Source organism: Leptinotarsa decemlineata, unplaced genomic scaffold, assembly GCF_025532065.1.
Source record: "Leptinotarsa decemlineata unplaced genomic scaffold, Ldec_3_MD MMD2_tig00000035_RagTag_RagTag, whole genome shotgun sequence".
Taxonomy (NCBI): Eukaryota; Metazoa; Arthropoda; class Insecta; order Coleoptera; family Chrysomelidae; genus Leptinotarsa; species Leptinotarsa decemlineata.
The window spans coordinates 19,831,219-19,856,859 of record NW_027412540.1 but is presented as its reverse complement, the minus strand read 5'-3'; the positions used below and the strand labels follow the sequence as shown (position 1 = coordinate 19,856,859).

The window sequence follows — 25,641 nt, the reverse complement described above, 5'->3', positions numbered from 1 at the left end:
CCCTTTTACTGTTTTGCAAAATTCCTTGTAATGAGGATAATTTTTATGAAATGTTCCTTGGATCATAGCTAATACAGGACTGATGAGTAGGTAGAATTGACAGCTATATAATAGGTCAGTAATGTTTTTAATTCCATACTTATTTTTCATAAGTTATCGTTAAGTAATTGCCACGAATATCTAACGAATGATTCCAGTATTACAAAGATAAATTTAACAAAGTATTCATTTGATTATAGTTAGTATACATTCCATAAATAGATGAAGGAGTTGATATATAAATAGAAAGGTGAGATTTCTTCATACTATGATATTAAGATCGAGAGATTTAATGCGTAATTGACGATAATATTTAAATTGAAAGACAGGACAGGAAAGACAGAAGACATTAATTTTTGAGAAAGAAAAAGCCATCCGCTTGGTTGGCGACACAGGCATCTCCATACACAAAAATGTGTGAATCTTACAAAGAAAGAAAGAAAGCAATTCATGATCTACAAATATGTGTAAGGAGTTTATTTTGAAATAAATTGCTCTCTTCCTTTCTTTGGAACACTCCCACATTTTGTTTGTATAATGATGGAGACTAAAAAGTCAAAACCTGTCTTTTTCTGTTACAGAATGTTACAAAATTTTTGAAGAAAGAAAGTTTTTTGCTTTCTACCACTCCATCTTGATACAAAAAAAAAAGATGAGGGAATCTTCCAAAGCAAGGAAGGAAGTTATCAATTTGAAAATAAGTAACTCTATACATGGATGTGTAGATTATGCAAAGAAGTAACTTTCAGACACAAACTGAAAGAAAGTCCTCCTGAAACAGCTACTTTCATATAAACATTGAATTACACGAAAGAAAAAACTTTTTTCGAAACAAATACTTCTATATGAACACTAAATTAAACAGAAGATACTTTTGTCTACTGAGTTTGTATTTCAAACATTCGTTGTGGAATAAAATCAGATACCATTCACATGAGTTCCACTTTAAATGAATGGTAACAAATTGCACTAACATGGAACACTGTCATCCTCACTGGGATACATCAATGTTTCGCCGTAAGACACTTGCCCTAAGGCTCTTCAATACCAAATTGGATAACATTATAGAAAATACACACAATTCATTCTAGAATTACGATTTTTAATGTCACGGAATTCATGAATGAAAAGTGTGTATTTTCTATAATGTTATCCAATATGGTACTGAAGAGCCTTAGGGCAAGTGTCTTACGGCGAAACATCGATTTATACCAGTGAGGATGACAGTGTTCCATGTAAGTGCAATTTGTAACCATTCATTTAAAGTAGAACTCATGTGAATGATATCTGTTTTCATTCCACAACGAATGTGTGAAATACAAACTGAGTAGAGAAAAGTATCTTCTGTTTAATTCAGTGTTCATATAGAAGTATTTGTTTCGAAAGATTTTTTTTTCTTTCGTGTAATTGAATGTTTATATGAAAGTAGCTGTTTTAGGAGGATTTTCTTTCAGTTCATGTCTGAAAGTTACTTCTTTGCATGATCTACACATCCATGTATAGAGTTACTTATTTTCAAATTGATTACTTCCTTCCTTTCTTTGGAAGATTCCCTCATCTTTTTTTTGTATCAAGATGGAGTAGTAGAAAGCCAAAAACTTTCCTTCCCAAAAATTAATCACTCCTAAAAATATAACTCCTTCAATTCAAGTTACGAAATTGTTTATTTGAATATAACAAGGTATTTTCAACGAAGTGATACTTAGATTACAAGTTATAACTAGATTAATTGATAAGGAATTAACTTTCATTCGTCTGATAGATTTTTCTGTTTATTATTGAATGGCAAAATTCAATTTTTCAATAGATTGACTCAATTGAGGTAGGTAATAAATTTCGTTCAGCATATAATATAAGACACAGGTGTGTGGGCCTTTTAAAAAATTTGTCATATCTTCTTTTGATTAAACTGTAGTTTTTATTTTATATCTTCTCTTGTAACTGTGTGTTTTATTCAGTCTAGAAACAATTTTCATAATGAAAGAGGTACTTCCAATATTGTCCCTTGTGTAACCCCATGTTTCATTGAAGATGTCCAAATAAACCCGTTCTCTCTGTGTACGTTGACGATTCTCTATTTTCTCCTGTATTTCGAAACATATTCCCCGCCAGGTCATAACATCATGAAACTCCGACGCGATGTAGATAATCATCTTTCCGCAGCGACGGTAGGCAATTTTCCGTAACCGCGATCTACATACAAACGAGTAAATACCATCCTAATTTAATCGAATTCCTACCTCATAATACCCCATAAACGGTGACCTTCCGATGCAAATCCGCCTCGTCGGTGATGCTGCCGACAAAATAAATTCAAATGTCTCCGCGTAATCTACATGCGACAGAGTTTCGCTTGATGATGTTAATGGAACAGAAACATACGTTTCAGATGGCCTGATAGTGAAACCGGCAACGTTATTGCGCTTCGCGAGGGGTGTTCTCCACCCCGAACAGAAACTAAAGTGACTCTCAGGGAAAATGAAACGCTATAAATTAATTAGGGTCTATACGTCTCTGCACACCGGTGGCCCGAATTGAATTCGGAGCGAAAGGGGGTAGGTGCGGGATGACGTGTTTTGTTCACGGGTACGAACGGTTTGAGTCGAGTTTGTGCCGTGAATTGATGACAGCTTCGTGGTCCCTGTCGGAATTATGATTTACTTTGTGAGGACCGCAGGGTTGCCGACTTGGACCCGACAATGCAGAGAAACAGTAATCGGTGCTATATAAAGAGTAGGAAACTTTCAAATTAATATATTAACGAAAACTCTTCGCAAAGGCCATCTGTGTACATCATGAAAATTTTCCTCAGACCTAAACCAGAAAAAAAATTTAAATAGTAACTACGTTCAATGATGAGCATTCATAAAAGATATCTTACAAGAAAATTGCTATACAACGTAATGAATGAATAAGTACTGATAGAGAATAAACCATAAAGTAATGAAGAGACAAATGTGCTGTCGCCAACAGCGCGTTGAACTTTCCCTTTGTATCCAACGATGTCAGATCATATATAGAAGAAAGATTATGGCACCAAGAATAGACCCCTGAGGGACTCCACTGTTTATACTAGCTGCAATTGATAATGAAGTAGGCATTTTATCAATTTGACTTCTACCGTTGAGGTATCATCACGTGTCTGAATTAATGAAGTAAGCTCCTCAGACACTAGTTCGAACCAGAACACATCTCAGCAATTTTACGAAGCTCCAATTAGATCTGTATTGTTTACATGTATGTAACATTCTACCAATCATTTTCCGTGACTCCTATATTTTATTCAAAAAAGAGCCATCCGCTTGGTTGTACCTTTGATAGCCTGACACATCGTAAGTATATTTGGTACTTCTCTCCTTTCTTAATTATTTTTTCCTGAGATGGTTCTTCCATATATTTCCAAAAACACATAGAGCTTTTAGTATTTCTGTGCCGTGTTTGTGCATCTCATCAAAAAATCTCTATACGGTTTGGTTGAAAACACTGCTAGCCAGTGTTCTCAATTCTCAACGTGATATCATTCCACAGTGTAGAGTTGTGTTTGAGTTCTTTCCGACAGATTTTTTTTTATAGCTGACACACAATATCACGCTATCTGTATTGTTCAAATCATTGTTTTTATATAGTATTCACTATTTATTCAAGTATTTGTTTTTGCATCTTTCGAATTTTGTTTTCGCATTCAGTGACTGTTGAATGTACTAATAAATAAATAAATATAAACCTAGTCTAAATTACCTCGTATAAAGCTTTTTAGATAATAACGAATGACAAAATTGATGAAATCCTTGCAAAAGCTTTATGTAGCATATGAACTGCAAATGAAACAGTGGGTCTAAAATTTCATTTTATGGAACTCCTGGTTTCATTGTCAAACGACCAAAAATTTCAGTTTCTGTTGTAACTTGCTCTTCACGATATATGAGTCACGTCTTGAGAACTTTGATCAGTTAGGATGCCGAAGCTAATTTCAAGAGAGGTTATGTTTTAGCGAAAAACCTCTGTGCATTTCTAATTCTTCAAAAATATGTATAGCTGAAGGAATTCCCAGAGAAAAAAAATGGTCCCAAATGTTTTAAGTGAAAACACCGGTCGTACATTAGATTAGGTTAGATTAGATAGCACTTTATTTTCTACAGACAGGATAATTACTTGAAAAAAATAACTACAGCTGAAAGAAAGAATAGAAATAGAAGATATAACAAGGAGGAAAAAGTAAAAGGGATCACAGTTGGAAGGTTATCTTTCCAACACATTTTTATTACCAATGGCAATTCTAAATACAACTTATTTCGCAAAAATTTAAAACACCAGAAAAAATTATGCCAAAAATGATGCAAAGTTGATACAGTTTTTAAAACAGATAAATATTTCACTTTATTTCTACTTTTTGCGAAATAGCTTGATACATAAGCATAATTAAAAAAAAGTATCAATGAAAAGTCAATAATTTATTCTTTACTGCACTTTTCAAACAGTTAAACTTTGATTTACTAATTACGAAAAATTACAACGAAATTAAACTAAGGGTACTCTGGAAACAATTGAACTGAACTGAATAAGCAAAATATTTTATTGTCATATGACATTTGTTGAATAACTCAAAATAGTGTTTATCAGTTTTAGATTTAAAATAGTTTGTTCGTTGTCTAGTGTGTTGTTAAAAATGCTGAATCTTCAAGAGAAAATTGAAATCGTTTCAATATGCGGCGAGAATACCGGTCACCGACAAGTAGCTGATATTTTCAATGCCAGACATCCTGTAAGAAATATTCATCAGTCAACTGTTAGTAGGATAATAGCTAAGTTTAAATCTACTGGCTCGGTTGAGAGTAATTTTAGAAAAGCATATCATCCTTCTAGACATACTGAAGAAGTGAAATTTGAAATATGTTTGAATATCGTAGAACATAAAAAAACAAGTATTCAAGATATTGCAGATAGAACAGATGTTAACCGAAATAGTGTACGACGTATTTTACACAAAAATAAATTTACGCCTTATAAACCGAAATTTATCAATACATTAAAAGAAAGGGACTTCGATATGCGCTTGTATTTTTCTTTTTGGTTTCAAGGGGAAAAAGAAGAAAATTATCATTTTCCTTATCAAATTTTATGGACAGATGAAGCGACCGTCTCTTCAAATGGCGTTGTGAGCTCGCAAAACTGCAGGTGGTGGGCAAAAGAAAACCCACATTTCGTAATCGAATGTCGAGATCAATATTCGTTTAAGACGAATGTATGGTGTGGCATATTAAACGATCAAATTATAGGACCATACTTTTTTAGACATAATTTAAATTCTGCGGACTACCTACACTTTGTGAATACCGAACTATCTGAAGTTTTGGATAATATGCCCCTTCAAGTAAGAAATGTTGTGTGGTATCAGTGTGATGGTGCACCTATTCATACTACAAGGGTGGTTAAAGAGCGGTCTTTTGGAAATATTTAGGGGCAAAGTAATCAGTCGCAATATGGAACACTTTTGGCCGCCTAGATCTCCTGATATAACCCAACTAGATTTCTTCTTGTGGGGTTACTTAAAACAAAAGGTGTATAAGCAAAGACCTTTTCGAGATATAAACCATTTAGAGGCAGTTATTCGAGAATGTGTTGTAAGCACGAAACCCCGTAGTATAAAGAATGCAGTTAAAGATGTTTTAAAAAGGACAATTGATTGCATTGAACGTGGTGGAAGGCACACCAAAATGTGACTTTTTATTTTGTATTTCTATTGGTATTTACATGGTTTAGGCATATGTTTCGATTTGATTTAGTGTTCTTAATTTAAATTATAACTTTATTTTAACAGATATGTGTTAGAATTTTTTACGGTTTAGTTTTCTAGGCAACAAAATCTAAATTAATTTCTGAAGTAATTTTGTTCATTCATACCTCATAAAAGATATTCAGTAAATGTGAAATTACTTTCGTATAATTCCTTCCCTTAGTTTAATTGCGTTGTAATTTTTAGTAATCAGCAAATCAAAGTTTAATTGTTTGAAAAGTGCAGTAAAGAATAAATTATTGACTTTTCATTGATATTGTTTTTTAATTATGTTTATGTATCAAGCTATTTCGCAAAAAGTAGAAATAAAGTGAAATATTTATCTGTTTTTAAAAACTGTATCAACTTTGCATCATTTTTGCGATAATTTCTTCTGGTGTTTTAAATTTTTGCGAAATAAGTTGTATTTAGAATTGCAATTGGTAATAAAAATGCGTTGGAAAGATAAGTTAGGCATAAAGCACTAACTTTGTTGAGGTTTGGCTAAATTTGAGAAATCGGCAAATGTCAAATTTTCGAAAAACTGTAAAAAAAACTAAATTTGTACTAGAGATCATTTTTAAAGCACAACCTAATGGAGATATCAAAAGTTGCTTGAAAAGATGAACAAAAATTCCCATTTGATGCGGACTTTATGTGTGACACTGTATATGCTTCGTATGTACAAGTGGTATTTACATGTCATAAACAGCAGCGGATCTAAAATACTACTGTTTTTATCATCGTCAAATTGTCAGAAATTTAATTTTATATTTCAACTTACTACTGCGTTGATCTGTAAGTCCTAATAAGTTTGTTTGCTCATCGAGTCCAATTCTAGAAGAGATTGTTTTTTTTGGAAACACCTTTGCAGGTTTCTACTTCTCTATCAATACATATAGAATGGTAGGAAGGGTATATACCACAAATAATACTTGATAAAGGGGTCAAACCCGAGACCGGTCGTATAAAACTTAAACTTGATACTTGATAATATGGTCAAACCTGAAACCGGTCGTATAAATAAAATCAACTAGTGGTAATTAGACAAAAGTGTTTTTATTCATTTCATTAAAGTGATCATGAATTACCACAAAATAAACAAATCATCAATCACACATATTTTATTGATATACTCATTTTTTTACTTTCAATAGAAATTGCCCATACTCCACATCAATGGAGAAATACAGAGCTAAAAAAGAATTTTCCCAGCCCAATTCCTATATTCACCAATTCACCAGTTAATAAGCTAATATGGTTGGTGAGATTTCTTTTTCGATTAAAATTATTTGGTGAACATTTACACATTTTGATATGTCCAATCATGCTCTGATGTCCGCATGCCAACTCTGAAATATTATATGAATGATAATGGAGTAACCCACATTCGCTTTTCCGAATTTGTGTTTATGCCAAATAAATTTCCAGGACATGCCGATGCGGCTGACCGTCAATCACTTTTTAATTTTATCTATCATAACAATAAATTGAATGTATGTTATATAAATGCTCATTCGATTCGCTACTGGGAATAAACGCAAATTGCAGTTTGTGTCTATGATTATTTTATAGGTAAATAGTCAAATTTGCAGCGACACACAAAACATGTTTGAATAATGGAATGGAATTGTCGATATTTACCGCTATGTGTTTATAATGATAGGTCGGAATATAAGAATGCTCAAACAGAACATTTCTGGAATTACGAAATGCAATCGAACCATTCCAGTTCAGTTTGTATTTAAATAATTATGTAGTTCATGCATAATTATTCAAATACAATTTCAAAAAATAAACTCCACTACAGACTTCAGGAAGGTATTTGCTGAAATGTCAAGTTTGTTTACTGAAACTTTCTTTTTTTTCAGTTTTGCCCTTATATGCTTTTTCTTTGTATCAGCCTGAACAGAACTACTTCTCGAAAAGATTCGTTATTATTCAATTCCTTTGTTAAATTGATGAATGTAACCGTTGTTACTACCTGGTAGAAAATCTTCATGGAGAGAAGAAAATTCAAACTTTTTTACCACTTTTATTTGTAACTAACGTTACCGCAGTTTCGTCCTATAAGGACAGTTTCAAACTCATACACTAAACTAAAAATTATTGATCACATTAGCCTTTATATAACACAACTGTAGGTAATAATAGAGATACTCACCTTCGACGTTGTTTTCAAACCACTCCAAGTTCCCGATTCTAAATGATACAGAAATTCTGCACTATGCAAGGAAGGGTTTCAAACTCAATCATTTGGAATCCTTGGAAATTCATAAGCATAAACATTGCGGGTGCAATCTGTTAAATGATCCAAGCGATCTAGTTCACTCACCGGTTTTCAAATTAGCGTATCCACATTGTGACAAATAAAAAAAATGCAGCTAAGTACCACTACTATCATTACCTACATCGGTATTAAATAAGGGCTGGTGTAATCAATCATTTTTAGTTTAATGTATAAGTTTGAAAATGTCCGTATAGGACGAAACTGCTGTAACGTTAGTTACGAATTAAAGTGGTAAAAACTTAGAAAGTTTCAATTCTCCTTTCTTCAGAATCTTTTTGTATCGGTCGACATAGTTATTTTCGTATTTGTCTTCGACCTAACATATTTTATCAAAAGTGGATACATATGAGCTAACGCTGAAATCGCCCCAAATCAATTCGTAATTTGTAAAAACTCTTACTCGAACTCTTTAGTAAAATGTCGTCAAAAACTTCGTATGTCATGTTTATTTATCTTCTGAGACTACTTACATATAAAAATGATCCTGCTGACCTATAAGTTCAAAAAAATTTGTGAAAATCTTCTTTATGCATACCCTCGTACTACCAGAGATAAGTTTCTCTTAAAAACGTCGATGAATCAACTAACTAATTGAATATCAATAAACGAATGCTTTGACTTTTTATAGAATTATTCGTGAGCACGAAAAAGGCATTAAACATCGGTTTAAATATTCATCAAGATTATAGTTACTAATGGACGGATTTTCAGCGTTTTTTGTCAGTCTGGTCGTTTCCATATTTTATATCTTTGGGTTGAAATATCCTAGACAGCTATTGATTTGTCTCTCTAGGGACACTCCTTGCTTTTTTGGCGTCGATAATTGGTTCATTTGTTTGATTTATGCGTTTCTGTTTAACATTTCAGAAATATAAGAATTTTTCTTCATTTTACTTCCACGGCTGATTTTGTGCGATATATTTCTGCATAAAAAAGATTGACTATAGGTTCATCCTCTAGCTATATATCTACTGAATATTATAACTGCTAATTGTTGTATCTTTTGGATAGCTGCATTCATATTCGCAGGGTCGTCGTCTTGGGGGGGGGGAACCTCCTCCCCTGCTTTTTCGGCTTGGGAAAAGTTGGGAAATTTTGGGCCAAGATAAAAAAAATAATAGTAAAAAAATGAATAAAAATTAAAAAAAATAAACATGAGAGAAAAAAAGGAGAGGTAATGAGAAAAGGGAAAAAACCAGGAGAAGGTTGGGATTTCCCAACATGCATAACATGAAGAGAATTCTGAGTCGTTTGAAATCTTCAAAAGAGTTCAATTTCTCCCAACTAAGAAAACAGTTCTGAACAGTTCACAAATTTTGAAGTGACAATTTTACAAAAATCTCAACTTTTCGCTGTTTTTTCGACTTGGAAAAGTTAGGAAATTTCGGGCCATGAAGATAGAAAACATAATTGTAGAAAATAATAAGCACAATATTATTTAAGTGTTGTTTCCTTTCATTTGTATTGAATATTCCTATACATGATGGTTATGGTGAAAGACCAAGAACCTTGGTCCAAAGTGAAGTGATTCCCATTATTATTTTTATAATCACCAAAGTTTATTTTTGTTTGTGCATACCCTTACGGGCATTAACATTCAGCCAATCTTCGGATAGCTAAGTAAGAAAATTAATATATTATAGTAGTATCTAATCCCTCGGCTTTCATTTCTTCGAAAGTTGGTAAATTTTGCTGGTGGGGTTGGGAAAATTTGGATTCCCTCCCCCCCTTGGTTTTTCTTTTCGCTACAGCCCTGCATATTCGTATACCTTCCATTCATGTCCATTCAGTTGTGAATTGTGTAATGTATTTTTCAGTTGATGAACCGTATTCGATACGATGTAAAGAAAGTATATATTTTGTGAATTCATGTTTTACTTTTCATTCCACTGCTACACTAAGTCAAATCAATATCTCTCTTCTAATGCCGGATACGTACATTTCTGAAAAAATTGATATAATATGTGACAAATTCAGTTTCTTTCTAGATTTCGGTGATTCCAGTATTCACAGATAATATCCGAATTCAATATTTCATCATTTACTAAATAGAACCCCATATGCACAATCAGTTTAGCAAATTTATATCTATTTATCTACTATAAAACAAGTTATTTTTTGTGTCAAAGTATATTACAATGACTTTTCATTATAGGTGAATGTCGTACTGCTCTTGGAATGGAAGAGGGTCGAATCCCAGATCATGCAATTTCTGCCAGTTCGTCCTACGAGACAAAGTCTGTCGGCCCACAAAATGCCAGGTGAGTTCTTTTGAAATTCTGAACAAAATGTTGATTATTCACAAAGAAGAGAACAATAATGATCAAACAATTTCAATATATTGACAATATTGTCAAGGTGAATTTGTACCCACTTGATTAGCAAGTCAAAATAATGAATTTCCTTTCAAAAATTTGCAATAAAGTAGTAAACAATTCCTTGAACCTTCAGATTATGATAATGATAACAATAATACTTCATTTTTATAATGACATACAGGAACATGTATAAAATTTGTCCAAAAACAGTGGCCAATTCACTAAAAAAATATATAGAACTAAAACTACGACTAACACCAAAACTCTTCCAAAGAGTAGAATCCACCTCTCAATAGGTACTTCCTAAGACATTCTTTAAATGCTTTCAATGTTACAAATTATTTAATTTTTCCGGATGTTGAACAACCTTTGCCCAGTCACAATGGGTGACCTATATGAAAGATTAGTCCTTGAAAATGATATATGTGAGTCATTTCGTTGTCTTATATTGATCAATCAGAAAAACAATACCCAAAATTATATTATTCTCATTTATTAGTGTATTTGTGTTTCAAGTTTCACATCTGCTGATAATTTCAGACAATAGAAGTTCTAACCTTTGAATGAACAGAAAAGTATTGCCCTGCCACGTTCAAATAGATTTATGTGTATCAATTTCCATTTCTTTGCTATCATCTGTATAGAAATGGTGAATGTAAAAATGAGTCAACTTTCCCTTCTTCCTTTCTCAGAATGCTGTTTATCTGCTTCCGGAAGAGGAGTTCTTGCCATACCGGTAAAAGGCCCGAAAAGACACTAAAGGGGAAGGATATATACATTTCGGTCCCTTCAAGGGAGATATTGATACTTGAAAGGGTCGAAGACGCACATTGTAGTCGTAGAAGTTTGTGTTATCGTCTCGATTTGATCAATTCATTAGTACTTGGTGTAATTTAAACCTCTTCTCGAGCCTGTTTGGGATGGGTTTACCGCTTTAATGGAAATAGAGAAATTGATTTTTTAATCGGGTCTCCGTCACCACTCCTCATCTTTTGTCAAGGGGAGTTTTTATTGTTCGTACTGTGTATACAGGGTTGGTAGTGACGGCGGGGTGTTGGTAACTATTTTATTTTCTCAGTGATTCAAATTACATTGGTTACGTAATCCGAATGAGTTGAGTGTATCATTTGTTTTTGGTAATTAAGGAAGAGTCCAAGCCCGATTTGATTGAAAAATCAACTTTTGAGAATGCAAATCAACGCAAAATATTTCTTTTTGATTTCGTCTACTTTTATTTTCGTTAATTTGTTTTCATGATTTGAAAATCCGCTGTCCATTGTTTCTATTATAGGAAGTTATATAAGAACTACAATTGAACATTTCAAAAAACATAATATGGAAACAACCGTTCACTATATCAGAGATATCACAGATTATCGAAATCTACCAGGTTATTATCTAATTTATGTTGATTTTTCTGCACAAGGTGCAGGAAAATTACCATAGATTTGAATAGAATCAAAAGCGATATGTAGCATTTGAAGTAATAGTCAACTGATGGTAACAAAAGCTATATAATAAGTTTACTCGTCTTCATACCAATTGATGTTATTTAATCAGTTTCAAAATTTTATACCCTTCTCAATTTTAAATATATCATTTGGAATACATTTATGATAGTGTTAATTTTACACACAGGCATACGAATCATTCATGGTTACAAATCAAAGATTGGCAAATCTACAAATTCATTCATTCAGCTCACAGTTTGGATGAATTCTTTTTTGAAAATTGTAAATTATTTAATTGAGACAAAACTAATGAGGGATGATACTTCATTTCGCCAATCATTTTTTTAATAGATCCTTGACAGAACAGTTCCAACAAAAATAAGCTGAATTAACTAATTTCGTCCAAATTGTAGTGGCAGATCTTGAAATACAATGGATATTTATGATTGCTTGCAGAAAATGAAATACCTATACTTGAATCTTAGGAATTATCGTGAGACCAAAAAAAAATTTTCAAAATATTTACAAATTGAGGAATTGACTAAACGATATAAAAGGAAAATGTTCAGTTAAGTATATTGATATCTTCATCATCTCAATTATTCATATACACAACGTTAACAATGTCAGATTTAAAGGACCTAGATGTATTTCAAATCAGGATTCGAAAACAATAAAAACATTCTAGTGGAAAATGTTTTGCTGTTGTAGATAAGGCAAAATGTATACAATATCCATTTCAGTCAAAAATAATACAAAAAATACTCATCATATGAAATAGTTTATTTTCTTCTAAAATTCGTCTTTCATTCCACAAATTATTTTGACTGTTGTCACATGAATTTCGAATTTTTGTCAGAGTTGTAATCGTGCCATCGATTTGGATCTCATTTATTTTCCTCTCTTTTCCCTTTTCTTGTTATGTGATATTATATGATAATACAACGGGTGCCAAGTGTTTACCGTCACGTACAAAATATCCCATCTAATATCCACCTAAGTTGATACCCAGATTTTCATAATTTTTTCTGTATATTTTGTATGGCTAAGGCCAACCCTGGGCTTCTGCATTTTTCCTTTACTTTCCTCACCTAAAAATAGATATACCTACGTATTTTCAGTATTGTACATAATCGCTTTTCTTACAATAAAGGTGCTCACACTACTCACATTCTAGGCATAAATTAACCTTGAATTTATAATCGTACATATCGATTTTTTATCGCTTCCTCTCCTTTCAATAGAGAGCTCTGGATAGGGTACTGCTAATTTTTTTTGAACTATCATCCACTCACTCATTGCCATCAATTCTGTTGAGGCATGCACTTGTTGAATAGATACCCTCTTGAAGATGATCACTTGGTGATCGAAACACGTGTCGAAGTGTTGAAATAACGGTTTGATGTTGGAAAAAACTCCTGTAACATTCATTACCACACGAAAGGTTCCAAACACTGCATCACAAGATACCCTCAGTTTGGAATATATTATTTTCCATTCATCTACTTATTCTTATTGTATTTTTGTATTATTTCTTCTGAAATCATAAACAAATCAAACTTATATAGACGATGAGTCGGTTTGAACCTTCAATAACCCGAAGTTCTTGCCTCACGCGAAATAATCATTTCATAGCTCATAATTGCAATTTATTGCAAAAATCGTTCAAAAATAAGCCGATATTAAATGCAGAACCGTAATCTCACGCTTCTATCGGCAAATAACCTACGTGACGACACGACAACCTACGACAAAAAAGTATAAAAATTCGTATTTAATGACATCGTAAATCAACAAACTGATCGCGTTGGAAACCAGCTTTTATTCAGTCCATGTTTTACACATTACTAAATATGATACGGTACTCATATAACAGAGTCGATTATTGTCGATATAGTCTATGAGACTATATATACGAGTATACCCTGAAAGTCGAAAATTCGACTTGAAGCTCAAAATTTTCTTTAACTTCAAAATATAGAGTTGAAATCGAAATTTTGACTTTAAAGTGTAAATGTCCAAGAAAGAAATAATAAAAATATGAGACCATTATTTTCCGCTTATGTTGAATGGTACATTACACAGATTATAACCAAAACAAAACAAACAAAATTATCATCCCTTGAGTTGATGATGAATATCTCCATTGAACCTAATGAAACGCTGTAAATATGGTGGAGTCAAATGATTGATATAATCTATACTAATATTATGAATGTGAAAGTTTATAATGATGGATAAATGTAAGTATGTATGTATGTTTGTGGCTCTTTCAAGCTCAAACGATTGAACGAATTTGGATGAAACTTTACATAAATACAGCTTATACATCAAAATAACATTTAGGCTACAATTCACAAAGGTTTTGTGTAATTTTGGTCATAATATAGCGATAAGTATTAAGTGAGTTGGAAAAATTCTTGCTCCCTGAGAGCTATCTTGGCGTGCGGCAGCCTATACCGTTGGAGTTATAGTCGAAGTAAACTTTATTGTGAATACCTAAAGCTATCAAAGGCCAAAAAAACCAATACAGAGAAATAATGCCGCTTCGAACTAGTCCACGTGGACTGAAGAATTGGCGATTCGTATTGGATAATTTTTGTCGTGTCGGATAAGTTTCGCCGTTGTGTCGTCAATGTTGAGTTCACGAACTGATCCCGATTTGACTGTTGAAATTCGATATTGGTGCAGTTATAATTACTTGAAATTTTTGTTATCTTTTTAAAATGTGGCGTCCTTAGACAAGAACTAATAGTAAGAACGAATGTGGTAACAACGTAAGTTTCTCAACTTCCTGAGAGTTGTCGTTCGTATACGGGCGACAGCTGATTAACGGAAAAACAAATTTCAAACAGAGAGAGAACGCAGACTTTTTCCTGTGTAGTGATTCCAAAATAGCGATGGTAAACAATGCAAAAAAGAGATACCAGTGAATAAGATTCGGATGCATTTGAATATTGAAACACAGAGAGTTTGTTTCAATGTATATAAGAATCTACATCTCAAGTTTGGTTTCTAGGAAAACAAAATATTACAAGCAACATCAGATTTGACCGAAATTCCTTTCTCAACTGTACGTAAAATAGTCAAAAACAAACCTTATGAACTCAAAACGCGATGTGATACGGGATTACCAAAACCTCTAGATGTTCATCTAATGAAATCATTGAAAAAAACAATATACGACTGTTACAAAAGCAATGAGATTCCTACAACTGAAATCATAAGGAAGAAATTGAATACTTCCGGCTATAACGTAAGTTGCTGTGACAAAACTCTTCAGAATTGGATAAAGAAACTAGGATTTAGATTTAAAATAATAAAAAAATGTCAAGCAGTTATGGAAAGCAGAAGAATAGTAGAATTGTGTAACAAATACTTAGAACAAATAACTAAATATAGACAGGAACAACGGCAAATTTTCTATTTGGACGAAACTTGGTATGCCACTCACGACACAGTTACCAGAAGGGTGGACTGATGGTTCGAGAATGTGTACGCCTAAAGGATCGCCACTAATCGTTGTGCATTGCAGAGGAAGTGAAGGATCGGTTCCGAATTCTTTGAAATTATGTGGAAAAAACAATTGACTATCATAAGAACATAAAAGCTAATATTTTTGAGAAATGGTTTGAAAACACATTGATCCTAAATTTGGATGCGAATAGTGTAATAGTTCTTGACAACGCTTCCATCGTTCGCGACAGTTCATCAAAGTACCGAACAAAAATTCGAGGACAGATGAAATACAAAGTTCTTTAATGGATAACTATTAGCATTTTGAAGATAACTATACCAAAAACCAACTATTTGAAGTTTTACAGACAAAAACATTTGAAAAAGTGTATGGCCTTAAATCAATCCATATATATTGAAATGGGTATATTTTTAGGATAGATCAATTTTTGGAATAGAATTATTTTTGAGAAATAATACACCCTTCAACATACTAGCACCATAACAAAATCCGTATCTTTGTTTTTCCGTTGATAATATACTTTCGTTTTCCTGAAAAACGTACAGTACAAAATCCATTATCAACTTGATGTTCATGTTTCACGAATCGGGTGTAATATACAGTCAAGCATGAATGGATGTAGTAGTACTTTATATTTTGAAATATATTTCCATAAACATTTCATTCGAATAAAAGAGGCTATAATAAAGTTATTTTGCCGCCCCCAAACTAACCACGTGCTGAAAACGGAGTTCTTTTATAACGCGTGTTCAGATTTATGTTCCATGAAAATTGTTGTATTTTAGGTTCCCCAATACTCGTGTATACTCGTCCTTCCAAGTTGTTACGGTTTTTGCATACAGAGGGGAGTTTATTGTATGCTTAGTGGATGTTCGTTTTTCCCGTTGTTTCTGCCGATATCTAGAAAAGTTGTCAATGTGATTTAGATAAAAAGGGACAGACTCGTCTAAGAATTTATGATTCGATTGAATGTTATTAGGTTTTCGAAACTGATAAAAAAATAACATAGATATAGACGATAGATGCAATAACTAACATACAAGATTTATTTCATTTCTGTTGATCACTTGCACAAGACGAACTTCACCTCTGAATTCTCCATACCGTCCAAAGTGTTTTAAACAGGGTGAATATTTTGAAACATCGTATCTTTCAAAGTTAACATTCTATACCTACTACATTGAGATTTTATATTGTTTTGCTCAATCAAACAAAATGGACTTCACTTGTGAATTTTCAGGCAGTCCGAGGGGGTCAAAATTGTGTGAAAACAAAAAATACGTATCATTATTATTAAATTTGAATTCGCACACAAAAAAAATTGTAATAATATTTCTATGGATCTATTGAACAAGATGAACTTCACCTCCGATTTTTCCATGACGTCTAAGGCGGTGGAAATGGGTCAAGGAATAAAAAAATCATTGGAGCTGATAAAATATCGTTTGATTAGCTTCATGAGATTATTCCAAGCCTTTTGATACCTTAGTAGGTCACCATATTTGATGTTCTGTATCTGAAGAGTAGGGAGGGTGAGTGTAAGCCCACAGCACCACATTTGACCCATTGTACATCCTCTTGAGGAGTTGTCCTCCTTGGTCATCGTCCATCCTGTCCTTTCCAGAAAAGTGGACAGGTCTCATCATCCTGTTCACACATCCTGCATAGAGGTGTGTCCACTATATTATGGAGGTGTTTCTTAGTTCTTAGGTTTTAAGCTAGATAAACTAATTTTCCTGGTGAAAAGGACCATCTCAGTCTTCTTGGGATTGGGATTGAGATTACACCATGTTTCTAATAATTTGAGTACATCCTGCCCTCTATGACACAGTGTGTTCACAAATTTGCCGGTCTGCAAAATAACTATGTCATCTGCATATGCAATTGTGTAGAATCCATTATTGTTGAGGTGATATTTGATGTTATGAACCGAATAACTTTTTTTCTAATGAATAGGATGCGATAGGTCTCATTGAAAAAACATACTCAGTGTGTTAACCTTAATCAAATCAAATCTAAAGTTTGGAACCCCAATTGAAGCGTTCCACAGGTTTCAATTCTTGGATCTCTTCCATTTAACAACCATATTTCAGATTTCTCATTCACTCCACTACGCTAATGACATGCAAATTCATTAATTTTTTCAGAAATCAATTTGAAATCTTGTGTGATCAACAGAATTAACATATCTCAATTTTCTAGGTGTACACCACATTTCCACCCCCTTAGAAGACCTAGAAAATTTAGAGGTAACGTTCATCTTGTTCAGTTCATCAATGGGAATAACTTATCTCAATCTTCAGGATCTACAAATTTGATTCTCAATGATACGTATGTTTTCAATTGTAACCCCGTTTCTAAGTTCATCTGCTTCAATTGATCAGCGTACCTATGTACCTATCACAATTTTCTAGGTACATAGTCAACTTTTCGTGATACTAATTTTCAAAATATTATTAACTCATTTCCACACCAAAACAATCAATTGACATATTATCTGGAAATATGGCAGGTATGCATAGATGTTAAAGACATGAATAATCATTTATTGTTTTTCTCTCAGTATACTTTAAGGATGTTAATAACTTCACGCCGTGGTTGGGTTTTCAATTGCTTGATAAAATATTATATCTTTCTCTCGAGCGGCATTCACTTAAGATTACTTTTTTTTCATCTATTAGTTGTTGAAGTACCAGATTTTTTTCGAAGTCACAAGAACTTCTGTATCCCAAGATCTAGATATTATTTATTGTTCACAAATATCTATAACGTGGGAACATTTTACGGTCGGGGTTGTCATTAGAAAAAAAAATTGTGCTGGTATAGCCATAGTTGAAATTAATACCAATAGTTTCGTTCGCGGTAGACTTCTTCAGTGGTGTAGACGTTGACTGACGAGTAGTATTTCGAATTCAACGCCAGATATTTTTTTTATTGAAAATTGTAAACAATAGTTCATCATGAATGGATTCAAAACGAATATAATTCAAGGGTAAACTAGTAACCCCCGTATTTAAAAAAATATCGAAGTTCAATTTCAGGTATCACACCTCAAAATTGGGAAGAAAGAGTAAATATGATGACGTGCACATAAAATGCATAAATTATTGATTTCAATGTAGTTTAATAAACTACTTTTTTTTCTCCTGTTTTATGTCCTGTTAAACTCCTGCGAACTCTTCCTTAATTCAACAGTAGTATTTTTCGAATTTCATGAATGAGTGTAATCATTTCGTTTCCATGACTGCATCCATTTATATTCGTTTTGAATATAACGAACCCCTTTGACAAAGAAAACATAATAAATGATTGAATGGGAGCATTTCCATCAATTTAACACATCGCGTTTCAGCCTGGAGTTGAAGTTGAACATCATAAAGGGAAAATAGCTTTTTTCCGTCCACAATTGGTCATTCAGCTAATGCTCCGACGCAAAAGACCCGACATCTATAAATTAAACCTTTTGACTTGTAGAAAATTACTTTGACTCCCCTTCATCATTAACTCACAAACAAATGAAAATACCATTGCGGGCTAAGGGTAGTTGTTCTTGACAGTGTTGCCAACTAGGCGTCAAGAACAGAAACTCTGAGTATTTTCAGTATATTTACCATTTGTTGCGCTTCTGGTGTTTGAGGATTTTCTGCACATTTTACACCGTACTACTTCGTCTCGGCAGACTAGTTTCTCCTCAGGCTCAGTACAATTCATTGTTAAACTTTTGTTGAAACAAACGCTCCGAACAAGATCAATCAAACATGTTCTACTCTTTTATGTTTTGATATAATTTATTATTGATATCATTCGATGTGAAAGATTATTTGCTGCTATTTTAGGGTTCATTTGCCGTGATCTGTAGGTTTTTGTGCCTGACGTTACCTCTTCAACTGCAGCAGATATTATCAATGGCGACGTGGCATGCTGACGAAACGTCAGGTCACGTTTAATGAACCCGAAAATAGCAAATAATACATTAGACCCCTTTCATGATCAATTCATCTATTTGTTTAATTTGTTTTTTCATTTGTTAAAGTGCATTTCGTCAAATTTTGAATACAGGTGACTTTTTTCAAGGTTATGATTCAGGTGTTAGGAATCACACGTTGAAAGGTAAGACCTCGTTAATCCTTAGCTCGCACAAGTTTTGACTTCTGAGGGTTGTCGGTCATAGGGGTGCGACAACTGATTACCGAAAAAAAAACAGGTGTGCTTCCATTTTGCCATGAATTTATACCTTGCGCCTTCATCGAGTTGGCAACACTGTGTGTAGATAACTGGAAGGTAAAAAGTGTATAGGAAAATGTTTACTCAAACAGTTGTTCGATTTTTTTCAATGGGAAAAGGAGCATTTTTCATTCTGTCGTTTATTAGGGGATATTTGGTTGGGAAAGTGGAGATAACATTTATCAATTATTCTTGTAGTGGATAGAAGCGATTGGGGGAACGACTAGGTGTCTTTCTTGTGATAAATTGCCCTCAAGAACATGACCCTCGTCTAACAAGAGACTGTTTCGATCTTTTTTACGTCAACGTGAGCCACAGTTCGAATGGAGTTTTCGCTAGGGTGGGTGTAATGAATCGTCAGTTTTCGAAAATAGAATTCATTCTTGAATAGAACGTTACATTATATCTTGAATATTGAACATTTTTTTCAACGTCTGCTATATTATCAGAGGAAGGTTGTATACCAGCGAGTTTCGATGAGAGTGTGTATCTTCACCATGTATTGACATGTTATTCATCATCCTGCATGACATTAGCTAAAGAAGTAGTTGTTTGCTGAAAGGCAAATAATTACTGCTAGCATAATTAGTGAATAATTCAGTATCAATCGACTGTTGACATTTTTTTCCTAATTGGTTTTTATCAAGATATGATTTTGAATTTTCCAAAACCGTCTCTTCTTTGTTTTCAGTAATTACCTTAATTATTTCGGGTTTTCTCTTAGATATCTTAAATATTCAGAGATGTCTATTTTGATTTGTTCTATCTGATTACTGTCAATAATCTAGATTAAACTCATGGAAAATCATCGACGATTACCACTGACATCTATAACGGTTGTCAAATATTGACTTCCGGATTCGAAATTTTGATACTACAGATTTTTCTGTCGGTTCGTTTGCAGTAGATCCTCCAGAAGATAAAAATGTATGTTGGAAGCATCAGTATATTTGAACACAAGATTGGTATAAAAATATAATTTCGTCAATTACGGTTGAGCTTGACTTCTATTGGCGACACTAATAGTCTCTTTGTTTTTATTATCATTACCCACTTTGTTTTTGTTTTCTGAAAATATCTAAAAGCTGCCTTTTCTATCTTATCCTAATATTGTAACGAAAAATTTGAACACTTCAGAAACGTTGGGATAATTTTGTTAACCTGGGTATAGATCCCTCAGAGAGAATCGAAATGACCTTACTAAATCAACAAGTAACGCGGTAGATATTTGGAATAAACCTATTTACTAGGGTAAGGAAGGTTGCATACCGTATGCTAATTCGAAGATTTAATTGATTTAAATATTGGAATTCAAATTTGCGCATGTCCCGACTAACAGAACGGTAAAGAGATCGAGAACGAAGGAGTCGAGAAGATTAGCCGGTACAAAATTTTTCGTTGGTTTATCAAAAGAAGCGAAATCACATTCCTGTACCTGTTGATATGTAAAGGAATTTTGGAGGCTGTTCTGGGAAGAAGATAGGTTGCATCCTTATCCGTTTTGACAATTATATCGTTGAATCAAAAGTTAAATTCAATTCTAATTTTCGTAGATCTGTCAGGCCTCCATACCTTATCATATCAATAACGCCGTTTTTACATAGAAATTGGTAACACGGAGATTACTATTAATCACAATAATTCATTGGTGCAGTTGGATAAGAAAAGATGAATGAATAATTTTCACCTTGGGCTTCAATCAGTTGGATCCTAAGGTCAGACCGAATCTATTTTTTATTTCATATGGAAATTGTGCAAGGACGTAGGAGAAATTTCCCCGTGTACCGTTAGAATTCCAGCATATATCCCTTCCTGGATTATTTAACCTTCCCTCCCTGATTTTGCAAAAGGCGAGCTCTGGATTAGAAAAGATAATCCTAACAAATATTTAGTTCCCACATATACGTACTATTATTGTGACCCTTGGGGTCGTTCGAAAGAAAATAAGTGTTAATTTTGAAGTGTAAGCCAAGGGTAACGTTACTCCGCGTACCGATATTTTTTATATATTAATTATTAATATACAATTTAATATTTATTGTGGCAATAAACCCGCCTTCTCCGAAAGTCCGTGAAAGTATTTTTTTTATATTTCCCAGTTTAGAGAAAACAAGCTGGGTGGCGCCCATAAAAACAAAAAAAGAAACTGAAAGAATTCTGAATTAGAGAACGGATTTTTCATGACATTTTCCTAGACTTACTCACGACCCAGTCACCAGACGAGAGCAACCGGAGCATAAGTATCCCAAGAATTCGAAAATAACGGGATAATGTTTCTGTAATATAATTTTGATAATCCATTGAGCTCATTTCTCCATTGGAATTAACAAATCCTCTACACAGGTTAACGTCTCATTTTTTTCCGTGATTCCCAACATGAAGTCTGAGTTAATCCACCTCCCCAGCTCCAAAATATCGCCACATTTTATCTTTGAAATCTGTACTCCTCGGAATAGTTATCACCTCGTATCTACTAGGCAGCCAATTTCATCATGCTTATCTCTGGAAGAACTTGTGATTCCATACCTTGTTAGAGCACCTCGAAGTACACGTTATTCAATGGCCGTTTCTATGGCAACGGTAACATTCCGCAGGGTTTGAAAGACAGTGAAGCACATCAGGGATACTTCACGTCTTTCTGGAGGAGCACCGAGATGCACTTTCCTCGTCCTAGAGAGCTGCGAGTGTGCATACTGCTAAATTACGCCATCGTCAGTGAATAAACTCACGAGGTAATGAACATCTTCAAAGTTGAATGTTACTTGTAACCTCGGGCTGTATGTGCCCACTGTACTGTATGTAGAAGAGGATTCGTTAGGTTGATTGACTAGGGCGTATCCTGCTTTTCGTGAGAGGGATGCAAGCCACGCTCATTGTTTTGATTCTAATCGCTAGTTAGCCGTGTCTTGATAAGACACGGCTAACTGTCGGTTAACATCTACAAAGGACATTATGGAGCAGTCAGCAATTCGAGGGGGCTGATGCCACAAAGTGGCGATGCGAAACTCTAAGAAATAGAGAAAAATATCGAAGCGAATTTTTATATTGGGACTTCTACGAAATATCGCTTTTGTTATTTCAACAATGAATCCTTCAATATGTCTCTTATGACAATATTGCTGGAAAAAATAATAAGATCAGAATCTTATTCATAACATCGTCCATCTTTTCTGACCTATGAATAAAAAATTTGAAATTGTCACCCGATTTTAATAATTTTTTTTTGAAATGTCAAGTGCTGAAAGGTCTACCTTGGGACAAAATTTGAAATGTTTATTACAGTTTCAGGGCATACTACGATATTTTTTCTTAGTCGAAAATCGGGATTTTTTATTAGCGATTTTTTTATTGAAAAAAATCACTACGCCATTGGATTCAGAGTGGGTCTAAACAGGTGTGACCAAAATTTCATGAAAAAATATTCATAATTAACAAAGTTATGACAACTCAAAAATTCGAAAACTCACACAGCTAACAGTTACAAAAAACACCCTATATCAACAGATATAGCCATGAGAATATTTTTTTATGATTTCAACAATAAAGTGCCGCCAGATGAGAAAAAAAAAACAAATAGCGTAAATATTTTTAATGAAAATAACGGAATTACATTCAAGTTTTCACGCAAATTAAGTAAAACTTAAACCTAATATTTCAATTCAAATCTTAGTTGCCATGGAAATGATATTACTGTTTGACACTTGTGAAAGATTCAAGTGTACTATTGTCAACAATATTCACCTTACAGTTCTTCGAATTATTTTGTGTCATGGCTGCAAGATTGAGCGTAAGAGAGAAAATTGAAATTGTACGCCTTTCGGGAGATGACGTTAGAAGTGCTAGAGAGGTTTGTAGAGTATTTAATGAGGGACATCCAGATCGTCCTCGTATTAGGTGCGGTACGGTAAATAAAATAAATAAAATATTCAATGAAACTGGTGCAGTATCAAAAATGATGTTAAAAAGTAATACTGTACAAAGACGAAACAGGAATGTCAGGAATAATCAAATCATTTTAGATTATTTCGGAAATAATCCTAATGCCAGTACAAGGAATGCCACTTTAGATTTGAATATTCCACGAGAAACTATTCGGAGATGTCTCAAGGTGAAGAATATTGAACCTTTCAAGCCAAAATTTTTACACACACTTCAAGAAGGCGACAAAGCATAACGCCTAGAATATTGTTTATGGGCCCAAGGAGAATATTTAAACAATAGAAATTTACTAAAAAATATTTTATATACCGACGAAGTTACTTTCACTACAACTGGAGTAGTGTCATCACAAAATTGTCGCTATTGGGCAGCGGATAATCCTAACTGGGTAATAAGCTGTAAAAGCCAGTATTCCCAAAAAATCAACGTCTGGTGTGGGATATTGAACGAACGAATTATTCGTCCTTTTTTTTTAAGGAAAACATTAATGCGCAGAAGTTTCTAGAATTTTTTAACACAGAGTTTTGGGATGCTATTCACGAGCTGCCAATCAATGAACGATCAAATGTAATTGTCCAGTTAGATGAGTGTTCAGTTCATTATGCCAGAGCTGTGAGGCAATGGCTTAACGAACATTTTCCAAACCGATGGATAGGCCGTGGTAGTCCGTTTATAGATTGGCCACCCAGATCTCCAGACCTCACAGTTTTGGACTTTTTTTTCTGGGGACTTCTCACACAATAGGTTTACAAAAACCGCTCAAGAGATAGAATTGTACTTTGTGCAAGAATTCGGCAGGAATGTGCAGATATTAGTCCTCAAGAACTAAGGAACTTAATCAGAAACATTCGTAAGCGCTACGACACATGTATCGAAATACGTGGTGGATTAGTAGAGGCTACTAGAATATGAGATAGAATTAATAGTTGCACTGAATCTAAACATTTCAATAATTAGTCATTAGTTACGTTTATTAATTTTTTTTACTTCATTGTTAGTTGAATTGTGTGAATGTAATTTCGTTATTTTCATTAAAAATATATACGTTATTTGTTTCTGGCGGCACTTTATTGTTGAAATCATAAAAAAAATGATAATTGTGACTGTTAGCTGTGTGAGTTTTCGAATTTTTTGAGTTGTCATAACTTTGTTAATAATGAATATTTTTTCATGAAATTTTGGTCACACATATTTAGAGGCACTCTGAATCCAGTGGCGTAGTGATTTTTTCAATAAAAAGTCGCTAATAAAAAATCCCGATTTTCGACTAAGAAAAAATATCGTAGTATGCCCTGAAACTTCAATAAACATTTCAAATTTTGTCCCAAGGTAGACCTTTAAGTACTTGACATTTAAAAAAAAATTATTAAAATCGATTTACAAATTCAAATGGGTCACACTGTATATCGCTCTTCCTTTGCGATTCACTTGTGATCCATGATAGCTGAGGATAACCAGACATTGTCCTTCTCCTTGAATTTCGATTCCTAACGACACCTTTCTGAAAGAACGGAGGTCTCTCTTCCTTTTTTTCAGGGAGTATGGAGAAACGCATCTGCTTTTCAAGACAGATTTCATAGCCAAAAGAGAAGAGAAACGTATATTAGTTCACATCGTAGCTTCTATATCCACTTGATCGTTCATCATACATGTATTTCAGTCCTCCTCTTCACCTCCGTAATATAGAGGTAGCCCTCTGAGCTACTTCCTTTATGACTTCGTTAACTCCTAAGAGCAGAAAATTTGGAACTCCCTTAGCTTCATCATGGCTTCACCTGAACCAATTCAGTCAATAGTTTCAGTTGTGAAAAGTTGACCATTTGGCTCAATCTTATTTTTAACATCAACAAACTAGTATAAAAGACATAAAATCTAATATAATGTTGTGTTGATCAAAGAGCATCTGTCTCGCTTTCCTATGTAAATGAGCGACCAATGTACAAATGGTCAGCAACAGAGAATTTTTGAATTATAATGCCAGGACTTACAAAATTTCAATTTCAAATATGATATATATATATACAGGGTCCTGCAACAGTGGCGCGGTGTTCCATATCTCTATATAGGAAGCAGATAGGAATCTAATTTTCTATAATATTACCTTATTGCTCGAGCTCGACAAAATAAAA

At 33.6% G+C, this 25,641-nt stretch overlaps 1 protein-coding gene across 5 annotated transcripts in view; it reads left to right on the top strand.

The window, feature by feature from the left end:
- LOC111506585 (discoidin domain-containing receptor 2) overlaps positions 1 to 25,641 on the top strand; it is an 842,991-nt gene that overhangs the window by 294,928 nt on the left and 522,422 nt on the right. For all 5 annotated transcript variants that reach the window (XM_074171999.1, XM_074171996.1, XM_074171997.1 and 2 more), the window contains one exon: positions 10,258 to 10,363. In XM_074171999.1, coding sequence (XP_074028100.1) covers positions 10,258 to 10,363 — 106 coding nt within the window. The remainder of the gene's footprint in view (positions 1 to 10,257; positions 10,364 to 25,641) is intronic.